The sequence below is a fragment of the Lolium rigidum genome, chromosome 4 (genome assembly GCF_022539505.1).
Source record: "Lolium rigidum isolate FL_2022 chromosome 4, APGP_CSIRO_Lrig_0.1, whole genome shotgun sequence".
Taxonomy (NCBI): domain Eukaryota; kingdom Viridiplantae; phylum Streptophyta; class Magnoliopsida; order Poales; family Poaceae; genus Lolium; species Lolium rigidum.
The window spans coordinates 200487920-200503967 of NC_061511.1; the positions used below are offsets into that span (position 1 = coordinate 200487920).

The 16048-nt window shown below is 46.4% G+C and overlaps 2 protein-coding genes across 2 annotated transcripts; one reads left to right on the forward strand and one right to left on the reverse strand.

The window, feature by feature from the left end:
- The first annotated feature begins 5961 nt into the window (after positions 1-5961).
- Positions 5962-10069, forward strand: LOC124649344 (F-box protein At5g52880-like). The gene is made up of 6 exons (XM_047188993.1): positions 5962-6194; positions 7883-8034; positions 8942-9029; positions 9113-9315; positions 9410-9561; positions 9808-10069. Exons 1-6 carry the CDS (start codon positions 5962-5964, stop codon positions 9925-9927), a joined length of 948 nt encoding a protein of 315 aa, XP_047044949.1. The 3' UTR covers positions 9928-10069.
- Positions 10070-10438: 369 nt separating this feature from the next.
- Positions 10439-12713, reverse strand: LOC124649090 (reticulon-like protein B1). The gene is made up of 5 exons (XM_047188764.1): positions 12524-12713; positions 11830-12010; positions 11239-11380; positions 11068-11137; positions 10439-10956 (listed from the first exon to the last, which is right to left on the reverse strand). Exons 1-5 carry the CDS (start codon positions 12711-12713, stop codon positions 10790-10792), a joined length of 750 nt encoding a protein of 249 aa, XP_047044720.1. The 3' UTR covers positions 10439-10789.
- Positions 12714-16048: the final 3335 nt, after the last annotated feature.

Consider the following 16048-nt stretch of genomic DNA (forward strand, 5'->3'; position numbering starts at 1 on the left):
GTGAAACGCGAACATACAAGATGCAGTAATCAACATGAACAGTAGCAGAGCAAACAGTACAACATCCATCGCTAAACAGATCGAGATATGTCGCACGTACCGATCTGGTGGAGGTGGCGGTGAAGGTGTAGCAGACGATGTTGCAGCAGTAACGTTGTTGATGACAACGTTGTTGATGACGGGGACGACGGGTCGTAGTAGACGGCGGTAGGCAGCACCGCCCGACTTGGACGGAAGGCGACCCGTGATGAAGAGCTTGAGCAGTCGCGCAGAGCGCTTCTCAAAAACCTAATTCGCCCTCTCCCGTACAGGATCGCAAGGACGAGCGGTTCCGGAGACCTGCTCTCCCGTCCGCCGATGCACGTCGGCGCGCGCGATGGAGTAGGCTACGATGGCGGCGCAAGCAGAGAGAGGTGGAAACCCTAACTCGTGTATTCAGTATGTTTCTGTGGTACCCGGGCAAGAGATTATATAGGCTCAGAAAACCCTAGGCAACGTGGGCCACGCCCACGTCGCACGATCCGGGAGCGACCCGAACCGACTAACTGCGATGCGTCCGTCTAGGACTCTGTTCGTTTTCCTGAGCTGCAAAAAGTAAGGAAAGTCTCGGCTCGAGGCTCAATCCACTCACCACGAGCGCGGCGCGCGCGTCGCGTCGCGTCGAGACGAGACGAGACGAGCGAGCGAGGAGGAGGAGGAGCGCGCGCGTGTAGCACTCCTTTTCTCACTCACTTACTAGTGGTGGAACAACCCACCTTATAAGGTGGTCTAACTTCCTCCCAACTTTCCATGTGGGACTAAACTTCCCACCTCTTGCCACTCCCTAGTGAGCTGCCACCAACTTGGGCTCAAACTCACAAGGCTTCCACTATGTGGGCTTTGAGATTTATAGGAAAATCTGAAATCTAGTATGGGCCATTAAGTGTAGGCCCAATATTTCAACAATCCCCCACCGGATCTCAAATCCCCATTTAGAGATTTACCAATACTCACCGCTTGTTTATATACCGAGTGTTTCAGCGGAGACTCGTTAAGTTGAACTTCCGCCTAGAACCTTAAGCTACATCCATTCACACTTGAACAATAGACTAAGCCTTGAATTGCAAGTTTGCGTGAACAGGGTTTCACTCAAAGTCATGACCGGTACATGGCTGCCGGTAGCCTACCCCGCGGGTGAAGCATATGCGTCATACTTCGTGGTCTCTTCATGAGTTTACTAGAGATCACCCAAATCTCATAGATTGCGACGTTTAACAATCGGACTCATATAGGTGTGTTATTTCAAGAATGCTCTGTAGGACATCATCTTTGCTAAAATAGCCAACATAAACACATTAAGGCTTTTGCCAACCTGCCTTACAACAATTGAGAGTTGTGCATCTTCACATAGAGAGGGTTACATAATACTCTCCTCAATTAAACCACTAGTTTGTTCTTCCCAGGTCCCAATTCACGGGATCTCCGATCACAAAGGTTGGGTTACCACTATGGTGTAACATCAACGGGTCTCAAACCCATCTCCCTCGATGCACTTTCTATCACATTACGTGATAGTCCCTTTGTAAAGGGATCTCGCCAGGTTTTTGTCCTGTTTGAATATATGTAACAGTTATTACTCCGGAGTTTCGCAATTTCCTGACAGACTTCAAACGTCTCTTGACGTGTCTTGATGACTTCGCGTTATCCTTAGATTTGTTCACTTTGACAATTACAGTTTGATTGTCACAATTCAAAAGGATTGCCGGAACAGGTTTTTCAACTACATGCAAGTCCATCAAGAGCTCACGCAACCATTCTGATTCAACAGTGGTTGTGTCTAAAGCAGTAAGTTCTGATTCCATAGTTGACCTCGTCAATATGGTTTGCTTGCAAGATCTCCATGATACTGCGCCACCTCCAAAGGTAAATACATACCCACTTGTGGCGTACAGATCAGCTACATCTGAGATCCAATTCGAATCACTATATCCTTCAAGCACAGCTGGGTGCCCCGAATAGTGAATCCCATAACTCATTGTACCACATAGGTAGCGCATGACCCTATCAAGTGCATGCCAATGATCGAGTACCGGGTTTGACATGAACCTACTCAACTTGCTAACGGCAAAAGAGATGTCCGGTCTAGTCGCGCTCGCTAAGTACATGAGTGAGCCAACAATCCGAGAGTATCTCAGTTGATCTACGGCAATCCTCCGGTTCTTGCGTAATGTCACACTCGGGATCATAAGGTGTTGGAGAAGACTTGCTATCAATATAGCCGAACCGGCTCAAGATCTTCTCAACGTAATGAGATTGTGTTAGAGTAATCCCACTCTCGTTCTTAATAAGCTTGATGTTCAGAATCACATCAACTTCTCCCAGATCTTTCATATCAAAGCACTTTGACAAGAAAGACTTGACCTCGAGTATTACTTTCATGTTTGTACCAAATATCGAATATCATCCACATACAAACATAGTATAACACCTTCGCCCCCACCATGGCGATAGTAAACGCACTTGTCGGCCTCATTGACAACAAAGCCTACGAAGTCAAAGTTCTGTCAAACTTCTCATGCCATTGCTTAGATGCTTGTTTCGAGCCATATAAAGATTTCAGCAACTTGCACACCTTTCTTTCTTCACCTTTTACTACAAACCCATCGAGCTGATCCATATAGATTTCCTCTTCCAACTCTCCATTAAGAAAAGTTGTCTTTACGTCCATTTGATGGACGATAAGACCATAGGAGGCAGCCATGGACAGTAGTACTCGAATGGTGGTAAGTCTAGCTACAGGTGAATAGGTGTCGAAGTAATCTTCGCCTTCTCTCTGTGTGTAGCCTTTAGCTACAAGCCGCGCCTTGTACTTATCAATAGTACCATCAGGTCTTAGCTTCTTCTTAAACACCCATTTGCAACCCACGGGCTTGCATCCATGGGGTCGTTCTGATAGCTCCCAAGTTCCATTAGAAAGAATCGAGTCCATCTCATTATGGACAGCTTCTTTCCAGTCATTTGCATCTGGAGATGCATATGCCTCTGCAATGGACGTGAGAGTATCATCCACAAGGTACACAATGAAATCATCACCACGAGCGCGGCGCGCGCGCGTCGCGTCGCGTCGCGTCGCGTCGAGACGAGCGAGGAGGAGGAGGAGAAGGAGCGCGCGCGTGTAGCACTCCTTTTCTCACTCACTTACTAGTGGTGGAACAACCCACCTTATAAGGTGGTCTAACTTACTCCCAACTTTCCATGTGGGACTAAACTTCCCACCTCTTGCCACTCCCTAGTGAGCTGCCACCAACTTGGGCTCAAACTCACAAGACTTCCACTATGTGGGCTTTGAGATTTATAGGAAAATCTGAAATCTAGTATGGGCCATTAAGTGTCTAATAAAAAATCAGAAACCTGGCAGTGCCACAAAATCAGAAACAGGTATAATTAGTAAAAGCACCAGCAGAAAAATGATTACTAAAGAAATACGACAACCAGAAATATCATTACTTTGAGTGTTGGTCCCTCCATTTTCCTTGGTACTCTTGGGGACTGCAGATGATTGTCTTCCTGTTATCTGCTTAAACTCCAAGAAACTGTCGGCATGCTTACTCTCAGCTTCCACTTCTGACCTTGTACAAGAACTGTGCAAAGAGGAAATTCTCAGTATTTAGTCTACGCAAAGCAGCAGCAAGCACATATATAAGTTCGGACAAAATTATATTAACTTTTGAAACTTAGTTGAGCATAACTTTCTTGTTCACTGCATTCCCCATTTCTGCCGGCCGCCACTTTTTCAATCAAACACTCCGGTGTCCCCCCCCCCTGTATACTTTGTTCTATTTGGACGGTGATATCCCTTCGTGGGTTGACTTAACGTGTGTGTTTGGTTCATGAGCAAACATGTACAGGGTGTGATGGGATACAATATGTTTAATTAACGATTAACAGAAAAGGATAAATATGCCATTAACACATCGGTTAATATGTAATTAACGGGTCCTTTTCCCTTCATGGCGGAGGCCGGACCTAGCGGGGCTGCCGCCTACCGTGCCTAGCAAGGTCACCGCCCGCACGTATTTAGCGAGGTCGTTTCTGTCGACTGAGTATCACGCAGACGTAGCAAGCTCCCTGCTCGCCTCGCCATGGAGGCCGCTGCCGCCGAGCTAGGGAGCCACGTTGAAAATCAAGCCCGCCGCTCACCGCGTTCTGGAGGCCGTCGATGCCGAGCTGGGGAGCCACGCGGAAAAGCAAGCCCACCGCTCGCCGCGACATGGTGGCCGCCGCCGCCGAGCTGGGGAGCCACACATACGACTGTGGCAGGTATCAGAGTCGCATCGACGGTCATGGATTCTCAGGTGATTGGTGAGATTAGTCATGAAATTCACGGATTATATGGTCCAGCCTTTCTCAGAAATATTCGGTTTTTGGGATGAAATCATCTATATTTAAACGCACATTTACCCCTTCAAATTTGGTTGGGAGGGGGGACATTGAAGCACGCCTCATCAAACACGACATAAATCGAGCACATACTTATAACAGGGATATTCTTGCAAGCGTCATGCTCCATGATCGTGGAGAGTAGCAAGAACCCAGACATCAAAGGAAGTTCGACTTCAGTTAGAACAAGGTCTATCTTGAATGATTTTTCTTTCAGTATTTCCCACGCCTTGACACCATCAGAAGCTGCAGAAACTGTAGGAACAAAGACGATACATAAGTATGGTGGAAAAAAAAGGTCTCAGATCGAACTATGCTAAAATCATGGCGCAAGAAGTAGGAGAACCAAACTAAAGGGGCCCAAGGAAGTGGGAGGGGAGAGAGTCAGAGGTACTCACCAAATGGGCGTGGATGGCGTCGTAGGCTGCACCGGCAGGCAGTGACGGCACCAGCATGCGACATGGAGAAGGCAGGCGAGTACCCGGCGGCGACTAGGACGAGAAACCGAACCCCACGTCCGAGAACACCAGCCAGATCTTCCGCGGCCGCCGATGGCATCCGCGACGGTCTCTCCCTCCTTCCTCGCCTTGCCTCAGCTATGCGGGTCACCTTTGAGATCTCCCACAGTCCCTCTACCGCCACCCTCCTGCGGTTTCGACGTGTTGTGCTCCAGTTGCTCCTGAGGCGGATCCAGGAGCAAGTTGTTGCCGGATTGGATAGGAGAAGTGAAACAAAGCTACGAAGGAGACTCATCCTTGCGCTCCAGCACATCGTCGACGCACGCAAATCCAGGGCCTTCCGCCCAACAATACGTTGCTGGCGCACACAAATCCAGGGCCTCCCGCCCAGCAATACATCGCTGGCGCACGCAGATCTACGCCGGAGTAGTGCCTCTTCACCCAGGAGAACGTAGCCAGAGAAAAAATGCAACCTTTGAGCTCTGACTACCCGCGTCGTTGAGGGTGGGATGCGAGAGGAAACAGGGTGGTGGGGAGCAAGGCGGCGCCGCGGGGGCACAAGAGGAAGAAGACACCGGCGATGAGGTGGGGCGCGATCGAAAGATGATGCCGGCGATGGGGTGCTGCGACATGGAGGAGCGAGCGAGGAGAGTGGAAACGAGGGTGGGGAATGATTGAGAGGGGAGAGAGTGGGGAACGTGGTCGTCCATGCGCGACGCGGCGAGGACAAAACAGGAAAGTCATATTATTTCGTAACATGGAAAAAGTTGAACCTGAAATCCTAAACGTCTTATAATTCTGCACGGAGGGATGGAGTAGATAGTGTACAAAACGAATAAACATTATACTACTCCTTTTGCGAGCGAACAGTTAATGGACCGGCTCACCGGGATTGAAGGCGATGCGTCCTTCGGACACGCTACTGAGCGCGGTATACGGGCACCCCAATATAGTTTCACTACCCGATTCCCAAAACGGGCGTACAGCCCAGCTGCACGCGAGGCGGAGGCCGTGGTCGTGTCACTGTTCAGGCCACCGGTGCCGTGGCGGATTCACAGGCAAGGGCCCCGTGTTCTGAGCGGCGATGCCGGTGCGGAGGCGGGCGCCACAGCGGTTGGTGGCGCGGCGACAGGAGACGGCGGTGGTGAAGAGGTACACGGAGATGGGGATAGCGGCCGCGCTGTCGCGGCCGTGGGACTACCCGACGGCGTGCTGCGAGCTGGCCGAGCTCCTGCGCCACGGGTACGCGGACCTCCCCAAGGCCGCCCAGGCCCTCGTCGCCGGCGACGTGCTAATCGCGTTTCGCCTCCTCCCTGTGTAAGTCCTCTTCTCGCGCCCCCAGATGTGCACAATTCCGTCGAATTTCGTGCGCTCTTCCCTCGCGGATCCGCCGGTGCGATTGACGGCGGATTATCGCGTGGAGAAATTGGGATTTGCTCCCTTGAATAGGCCCGGATGATTCCGTTCCAAACTTCCAATTGTGGAACTCTGCATGCTAATTCGATGTTGTCCTCCTGTCCAGGGCTATTTATGCGCGTAAATTTCGGCAATCGCTCTGAGATTAACTTTGTGCGGCTATCCTCTTAGCTATATTTCAATTATGTGCGAACATTCGAATAGCTCTGTAATTAACTGTTGGGCGGGCGCGAGGTCTTGGAACTCTTTGCTGGGCGAAAGCTCTGTCTTGGCGGCCGGCCAGGACCGATGACGGTGACGCCCGTGGGCGCCACATACTTCTTGAAGGCGTCGTCGAAGCGGGAGTTTCTTGTTCTCCACTCGGGCTCTCCGGGGGAAACTCTAGACCCCTCGCGGGATCGGGCGTGGGCGGCGCTCTCGTGTCGCTTTGCCTCTTGGGGCCTCGCTTTGGATGTCCACCGGACAGAGGGACTTGTGGAGTGTTTTGGTGGTTCGGCGGAGTCGGGTTCGTCTTCGGTCAGGCGGGGCGCGGCCTTGGGGCCGGCGTGGTAGTTGGAGCGGTGGCTCCGGTCTTTCGCCTCCGCCTGTTGCGTTGAGGTGTGGTGTCGACCTGGATGGTCGTCGACCCGTGTGGAGCGCAGCCTCGGGGCTGGCGTGTGGTGTCGTGTTGTAACGGTTTTTTCGGCCAGTTTTCCTCATAAACGGGCCAACTCTTTTCTCCTATATCAATGAAAGGCAAAGCTTTTGCCTCGTTTCAAAAAAAAAAATTAACTGTTGGTGGAATTTTCTATGCGGGCAATGTCTTATCATGAGCAAATTGTAGCTGGAAATTTATAGAGCTCGGGTAACAAATGAACCCACAGTGATATGAAAAATAAAGGTAGTGTAGATACTTGATAATCTATGTTTGTAGGCAACATTAGTGTTGATACTTGATAGTCTATGTTTTGTAGACAACATTGCACTGGCTTTTAAATTCGTCTGGTGCATAATGGACTATTGATTCTAAGCAAAGTTTGTCCAAGGGAATAGACATGCCCAACTGTCTTGGAATCAATCTGAATAGAACGGAAACCCAAAACACACATGGACCATGAGAAGGGGGGAGGTGGCTTAATAACTAAAATTGGCTCAAGTTATCTTCTCGATTTTATTTGTGCTGTTCAAAAACGTTTTTTGGTGTCATTGTAGTTTGGATTATGTTCAGTTGGTAATATTGTCACTCTTCATCCATGTTTTGTAATTTGGAAATATCTTATGATTCATGAGGCTCTCTTTGTTATGGTCATAATCTAATCTATGGTATGCGATCAGTGTGTTATATGTTGCATATATTGGTTTATTGTACAATAAAGATTACAGTCATCTATGGTATGCAATCAGTGTGTTACTCTATTGTAGTATATAGTTGCCTCATTGTACAATAAAGATTACAGTCATCTGTGTCATTAAATTATGCATGGAATTGAGGTGGAAGTCTCACATCAAACTTTATTCTATGACTCCATTGCCATTTATTGTTACTAGCATGGTGTGTTTTGTTTTCGACTTGACTTTATCTTTCCGTAGTAACACGTTATTTCCCATAGTGTGCAGACAGGATATGCATTAGCGGCAGCCAATGGTCTTCTCCAAGCTGTAGAAGTTTCACTACCAAAGCAAAAGAAGTCACAAGCTGTTTCAGAGTTCAAGTGCTCTGTTATTGCACACAAAAGACGTGCTAGAGTTCAAGAGGAGCCAGGTATGTTAGGTTCCTTCTCAGATGTGCAAATGCATTAATGTCTCCCTGCTTAGTAAAATTGCAAGTAGAAACCACCAGCAGAGGACCATAGATAAATGTAGGGAACTACTGCGCTCGCTACTTATTTTATCCATAGTAGCCGGGAACGCAGTACGGTGGGCCGTTCCCTGACTCGGGATCGTCGTCCCGGATTCAGAGTCGGGGACGGTGCAGGAGACGGCACGATTCTTACCGGGAACGCTGACTCCAGAAATCAAGGAACGAGAGGGATTCACGTAAGTCTTGTTCGGCCGCAACAGAGTCAAAGGAGATTGGATCGGTGAAGTATGGCAGATGTATTATTTTCCTGGGCTTGGTATGGCTGTTAAGGCCCGTACAGGTTCAGTCAGAAGTCCAGAACTAATATCCCTGGTATAGGAATCACGCATGAGTAATATAGGCCCAGTTTGATTTCTTTCCTCGGTTAGTAGTTGCTCGATCCCGTCTATCGTTCCAGAGTCGTCGTCCCGGAACTGTCAGAGTCGCGTCCCGGCCATGAACCGAACGTATCAGAGATGTCTACCCCCTCCGTTTCCTATTTTTCCCAGCCTTCGAATCCCGTCCCTCGTTCCCGTCCCTCGTTCCTATCGTACCGGAAACATGGCTACTATGATTTTATCTTGTGCTGAAATACTGCAATGAAAATGGCATCCGCCTACTGTGTGCTTCACTCAACTATTATGTTTGAATATTTTTCAAGGATGATATAATTCACAAGTATAAACTCCAGCTTAAGTTAAAGCTGATCATTATCCTCATATTATATGTATCTTAAGCTGCAGCTTCCTGTCAATATTTAGCAGGATGCGCTTACAAATTTTTATTAATAACTAGTCATCGTGATGTTTATGTTGAACCTCATAAACAGGTCCTCCACACATACCACATGATGTACTTGTTCATATCTTCAGTTTTCTGGACATGCGTTCTCTGGTAGCAGCTGGTCTCGTTTGCTGGTATTCTTTTCTTCTCTCCTGTACATATACTATTTCCAAACATTCGCTAATTCTGTCATTGACACTTTCTTATCTCCTAGAAGGTCATGGAATTCATCGGCAAACGACAATGAACTATGGAAAATGAACTACTCCCTTTTCTTTAGCATATCCGACGTGAGTTCCGGCAGCATGCCTATATCCAGTGTACAGAACAGTCATGGTCTTGTTGTGCAGAGTAGCGCCGATCCAGTATTTCATGATCCCAATTTGAACTGGAAAGAGGTTTTCCACAAGAAGCATGCAGGTGATTCTCTCTTATTCTAGTATTCTCGATGTAATTTGCACTCACGATTTTATAATGATCCCCTCTAAACATGGCTGAATTATTGTTACTACAGAATATATAAACTGGAGTTCTGCATCAAATAGAGCAATATGTCGACAATGTCGTTCAATTCTTTGGCTGAGCAGCTTGACATGCGCCGCTCCACACCATTGTCTCAAAAATGGAAAGGATGAAGTAAAAGTAGTGCCTCTATTACCCTATGCAGTAAGTGTTTCTACCTTGTATGGTCAATACTTTGTTTGTGTGGTCGGTTTAAGTTTACACATAAATGGTTCATAGATTTTATTTTCTGTTTACCATTAAACATTGCGTTAGAAACTTGCTAACCGTAATAGCCATTTTCTGATTGATCAATCGAGTCATTGTTACTTTTACACCATTTTGCTCTGCTCTTTCATCTGATATTCTGTTGTACATTTAATAATCTGATTTCACTCTTTCACGGGCCAGGTTGCTTGTTACATATTGAATGCTCATGATCAGCCATCTTCATCATCCGATAATGATGATAAAGATAGTGATTCTGAAGATAATGTGCCCAGACGGTTTTGGAATTCTCATGTTGAGTGAGTTGGCATGTAAATGTGTCATAGCCTTCTCTGTATACCATTTGAATTTCTGGTGGTTTCTTAAGTTGTATGCTTAGACGCACTGTTGTAATTCACTACTAGTAGGAGAAAAGCTCAACGAAAACTTGGACCTTCTGCTACAATGATGTTGTCAATAGAACAAGAGCTACTGTTCATACAGATAGTAATTCTGAAGATATACTACGACCACAGCTTCCCACACCAAAAGCGTGATCAAACCCCAAAGTAGCCGCCAAGCCTTCCACTCGATACTTTGTTTGCTATTTGAGTCTCCACCAAGCAACGTGTACAGATCATTTTGAAGTGCGCTTCACATCTTTGAGTAAGTTTTGGACTGCAATTCGGATGAAAACGTAAATGTTCTGCTACAATACCGTTGTCAGTATTATAACTACAGAGGGACTGCATGTTGACGTGAGAAAATTAAACCAGCAGCTTTGGCACAAAGACATGACATGTCAAGCCAAAGAGATGCACAAAAACAACGAATAATTTAAACCCCAGGGGTAACATGCATATCTAGCACCAAAGAACCACATTATAGCAAGTCTCCTCATACCACTAACATGACTCCCACTGATAGTAGCATTCTAACACAGACAAGTTGCAATTGAGGATGCTACCTTAAACCACTCCCAAGATAGGTTATAGAGCAAAAGCTGGCATAACATAAGTTCGTAGAAGCAGGCACGGTCACGACTAGTTGACTACTGACCGTGCCAGGATTTGACCAAACAGGTACCTACTATCAACTACAGATATGGAATCACAACCATCCTTGAAAACCGAGGAGTAGTGATCAGCAGAGAAGATAAATCTGCGCAGATACTCTCTCCACCACTCTAATGCTTCTTGTCTTTCGACGGACCCTTGGGAATCTTAGACAGGCACTTCTCATCGAAGATGGCATAGTACTTCTTCAGTTCGACCATGGCCTTCTCTCCAAAAGCATCGATCTTGTCCTCGTACTTCTCGTACAGAACCGGCACAGTGTAGAGCACCATGAAGACTGCAAGCAAGAAAGCGATAATGAGTAAAGCATTACCTATGTAGAACATTACCTATGTAGAACAGTTATTGCACATCTGCAAGTTTAGGGTGTAGTAGCGAAGAACATTACCTATGTAGAACAAGGTCAGGAAATTGCAGCAGCTCCCAAGAGCAGAGAGAATCCACAGACCTGCAATCACCTGAGAACAAAGAGACAACATAGCAAGTGCTTTGGTCACATAACGAAGCCACAAACAGCGAATGCTAAACAGAACAAAGTCATGCAACCAATTAAACGTACAATCAGGAATTTCTTTAGGTCACGGCCTTGACCAATCGCCCTCAGGCTAGCGAAGCCCCTGTTGATCTCATATCTCAGCGAGCGGGCAACATTGACAGCCAGGTCCTCCGTGATCTTCACCTCGGGAATGTTAGGAGGGGCCCTGAAAGTAGATGCAAGCAGAGATTTACAGCCACAATCAATCTGTATACCATCTACAGATATCTAGAACTAGGAACAAGTTAATTCCAGGCAAAAGAGGATCATTTGCTCAGCGTAATTGCACATAAGCCAAACCAATATTCAGGTTCGGCAAGGCATTGTCACATTACTATATCTGATTTTAGTGTGAATTGCAACAGAAGTTGAATGCAAGCAGTGATTTAAAACCTGTTGTACCATTTATAGATATTTAGGACTAGGAACAAGTTAATTCAAGGCAAAAAAAGAGGATCATCTGCTCAGTGTAAATACACATAAGCCAAACAGATATTCAGGTTGTAGTAATGAGGCATTATCATATTACTATATCTGATCTCAGTGTGAATTACAAGAGAATTATGCTATATCTAGTACCAGTGCAAATAATAGGGGAAGTTAAAAGAAGCTCACTTGTTGATGAACGCAGATGCGTTTGACCAGAGGAAGAGTGTGCCGAGGGTGAGGATGAGGCAGTGGCAGAAGAGGGTGAGGAGGTGGTACTCCAGGACCTCGAAGAGCAGCCAGATGGAGGTGGCGCCCGCGAGCACCCCGCCCGAGATCTTCTTGTTCCTCCACAGGAAGAGATCGGCAGCTGCAAAGCATACACCCATAAGCACACACAGCAGAGAAAAGGCCCGAATTAAGAGGGGTATCTAGCAGACAAACGAAGAATCTGGTCCAAGGTTGAAGCGCAGAAAGCATAGAGCTTTGCAGCTCAAACCCTAGAGAGCAGCCCCACAATCGCTTCAGAACAACTTAGGAACGGAGGCTACATGGCATGAACAAATCGAAGCAATCTGCCAGTGTAGTATCCCCATCCTGGCCTCCTACAATGCCGCTGAAATTTGAATCGAGGGAAACATCGCAGATCGGGACGTTTGGTGTGCGCTAATGAGGGAACTGTTTCCGATCGAGAGGGAACTAAAGCAAGCTCGCCAACGGACGAGCAGTTTCACGTTCAGACAAGCCGGGCAAAACCCCGATGCGGCCGGGCCGGATCTACAGATTCCACACCACACGGGCGTCCCACAAAAACCCCATCGGCGCAAAACAAGAGGTAACCAGCAAGGGCCTGGTGAGGTGAGGTGGGGTGTGGGGTACTCACGCTTGCCGCCGCCGAGGACGGAGTGGACGGGCTTCTCGCGGCCGAAGAGGCGGTAGATCTTGGCCTTGACGGCGGCCGCGGCGGATGCCGACTTGCCCTCGCCGTCCGAGTCGGACGACGAGGAGGAGGAGGACCCGTGGAACTTCTCCGAGATCTTGTCCATCACCGACTCCTCCTTGTGCTCCGCCATGGCTGTCGTCTCTCTCCTCTATGGGTTTGCTCGAGCGCTTCTGTTCAGCAACGCCTTTTCTGCCGTCGCCCGCCGCTCCCCTTTCCCGTGGTTCGGGGCCGCGTGTTCTGTGCGCGGCCGTGTGAGGCCCCACCTGTAAGCGAGTGTGGAGAGGTGCGGGGTGGGTGCACGGGATGTTTACTGCCGCTGGGCAACGGCCGTGACAGGGAGGTTGTCATTCTTGTCGTGGGCCCGTACGCGGTGATGGATGGGGATGGGTGGAGATCGCGAGGTTGGCCAGCCGTCGCCGTGCCGACGCGTGGCGGGCCCGTGGCATCCGTCGGTCTAGGACGGGGTTGGAAGTTTCTGGAAGAGCGTCGGCTCCGTTCCAGGTTTGGAGTACGGAGGAAATTGCACAAATCACCACCTTTTGCTGTCTTTGTTGCGCAAAACACCACATTTACATATTTGTTGCAGAGATCACCACCTTTTGATGTAATATGTTGCACAGAGGTCCAAATCTGATATTAGAGTCAGATTAAGCTAATTAACTTCAAATTTGACAGCTGGCCCCATAAAACAGAGATGATGTGGCGTCCACTATGTCATCTAGTGTGTTTTCAAACTTTTAAAAAAAAGAAAATCCAATAATTAAATCATTATTGAAGAATAATTCTGGGAAAGTTTGAAACGAATCTAACATGTCGTCTGAAATTTGTGTCAATTTTTTTAGATTCGATTAGTGTTTGATGAAATTTTCAAAAAAATATGAGAAAACATTCACCTGTATGTTTGAATATTCTATGTTGGCCCACTAAATTTTCGGCATGAAAGAACAATTTTTGTGACTTGGATAAAAAAGATAAAACAGTGTCTTGTCTGTAATGAAAATATAGCATCGCAATTTGTCTTTTTTACAGGGAACACAATCGTAAATAATTAGGTTCAAACGCTATCGTCTGACCCTAGATATGTGAATATGAAAGACCTTTAACTTCATCTTCTCCCTGATTTACTTCTCTAAATTATGTCATTATTTTTCAAATTATTCAGGTCATATTGTTTTAATTGCTAGAATATTTATATTGTTTTTTTTTTGAAAATTTCATCAAATGTTGACCGAATCTAAAAATGTGACACAAATTTCACACGGCGTGTTATATTCGTTTCAAACTTTTCCAGAATTATTCTTTAATATTTTTTTAATTATTGGATTTTCTTTTTTCAAAATAGTTTAAAAACACACTAGATGATATGGTGGACGCCACATCATCTCTGTTTTATGGGGCCAGCTGTCAAATTTGAAGTTAATTAGCTTAATCTGACTCCAATATCAGATTTGGACCTCTGTGCAACATATTACATCAAAAGGTGGTGTTCTCTGCAACAAACATGTAAAGGTGGTGTTTTACGCAACGAAGACAGCAAATGGTGGTGGTTTGTGCAATTTCCTCTTGGAGTACGAGGCCTTTGGTCATGTTTTGAAAATTTTCCACAGAGATTTTTCTCGGAGATTTCGGATAGCTCATCATAGCTCACCTTCGTGAGTAGCACGCCAAGGTTTCGTGGGGAGACGGTTGCTTCACATGTGAATGACAACTTGGGTACACGAAGACGCTTTTCCTTTTCTTTTTTTACTTTTCATGTTTTGGAAAACTAGAGATGTTCTTTCCGTTCTAAAAAAGATGTCTCATATTTATTTTACGCTTGGAAGCACAAGCTTGCGATCATCATCAGACTTGTTTTACTCCATAGCTTTTGTCAAGGCACAACACACCATGCATAAACTGTCGTAAAACAAGAACTCAATTTGTTAGGGTTTTTAGCCGATGCGTCAACTTTTTTTGAACTTTGAACATGGATAATTTAATTTGACAATAGTGCTTGGTTCAAAAGCAGCATAGTCTAGAAGAAGTAGCGACAAATCTTACACAAATGTATGGATGAAATGAGCCAAATCAAGCAACACTGTTGTCGTTGCTAGCCGAAACACCAGCACTATGGCCGTCACCCACCAGCATCGACACTGCGAGCCGAAACACCTCTTGCCACAGCATGAACTCTTCTTTCTAGTCTCCAGTCACTTGCGTGGACACGAGGTGACTCGGTTTGTTATGAAAATTTCGAGAAGAGAAGACAGTCATGAGAACATCAACCAAATCTTCACTATGTTGTAGCACAACCAAAGGATCTTGGCCAATTCCGCCCAATTAGCATATGCAACGTAATCTGTAAAATTGCTTCGAAGGTGTTAGCGAATAGGCTCAAAATCATACTACCGAAGAACATTTTGAAGGAGCATTCCGCTTTCATACATTTGTGTAAGATTGAGTACAATGGGACTACCTACAAGCAATTATGCTCCTTGTGGGATTTCATAACCGATGGGTACATACATTTATGAGAATGGTAACATCGGTCTCCTTCTCGATTCTTTTCAATGGTACACCATTAGAGGAATTCCGTCCATCTTGAGGGATTCATCAAGGCGATCTAATCTCCCCTATTTGTTCTTGATAGCAGTAGATGGCCCTTCAAGCCTCCTAAAACAAATCCGTCAATCATCACACCTTGAAAGTATACAGGTGGCGCCCACAACCAGCCGGCAGAGAGAAATATTGTGCAACATCAGGTCAACAAGTGAATCTGGATAAGTCATTCGTCTTCTTTAGCAAAGGATGCGTAGAAGCCACACAACAAGCTATCAAGAGTACTCTTCAGGTGCCAAATGGAACACTAGATGAGAAGTATCTTGGAATGCCTTCGGATGTAGGCTGCTCCCTTAATGCATGGCGTCTTTAAAGTATGTCAAAGACAGAGTTCGGAAAAGAATTCAAGGCTCGTTGGTACATTAATTGCTATCGGTAGGAGGAAAGGAAGTGCACATAAAGTCGGTGGCCCATGCTATCAAGAGTACTCTTCAGGTGCCAATTGAACACTAGATGAGAAGTATCTTAGAATGCCTTCGGATGTAGGCCGCTCCCTTAATGCATGGCGCCAAAGTATCTCAAAGACATAGTTTAGAAAAGAATTCAAGGCTCGCTATTACATTAATTGCTATCGGTAGGAGGAAAGGAAGTGCACATAAAGTCGGTGGCCCATGCTATCAAGAGTACTCTTCAGGTGCCAATTGAACACTAGATGAGAAGTATCTTAGAATGCCTTCGGATGTAGGCCGCTCCCTTAATGCATGGCGCCAAAGTATCTCAAAGACATAGTTTAGAAAAGAATTCAAGGCTCGCTATTACATTAATTGCTATCGGTAGGAGGAAAGGAAGTGCACATAAAGTCGGTGGCCCATGCTATTCCGACTTTCTCTGTCACATTTCATGCTACCGAGGGGTTTATGTCTACAC

Bases quoted from the DNA above. Each gene is read 5' to 3' on its own strand.
- LOC124649344 (XM_047188993.1), top strand. From the start codon at position 5,962: ATGCCGGTGCGGAGGCGGGCGCCACAGCGGTTGGTGGCGCGGCGACAG. The intron at 6,195-7,882 runs GTAAGTCCTCTT...TATTTCCCATAG, and splicing joins GCGTTTCGCCTCCTCCCTGT to TGTGCAGACAGGATATGCAT. The intron at 9,316-9,409 runs GTGATTCTCTCT...TTGTTACTACAG, and splicing joins TTTCCACAAGAAGCATGCAG to AATATATAAACTGGAGTTCT.
- LOC124649090 (XM_047188764.1), bottom strand. From the start codon at position 12,713: ATGGCGGAGCACAAGGAGGAGTCGGTGATGGACAAGATCTCGGAGAAG. The intron at 12,011-12,523 runs GTGAGTACCCCA...TATGCTTTGCAG, and splicing joins CGTCCTCGGCGGCGGCAAGC to CTGCCGATCTCTTCCTGTGG. The intron at 10,957-11,067 runs GTAATGTTCTTC...TCTTGCTTGCAG, and splicing joins CCTGACCTTGTTCTACATAG to TCTTCATGGTGCTCTACACT.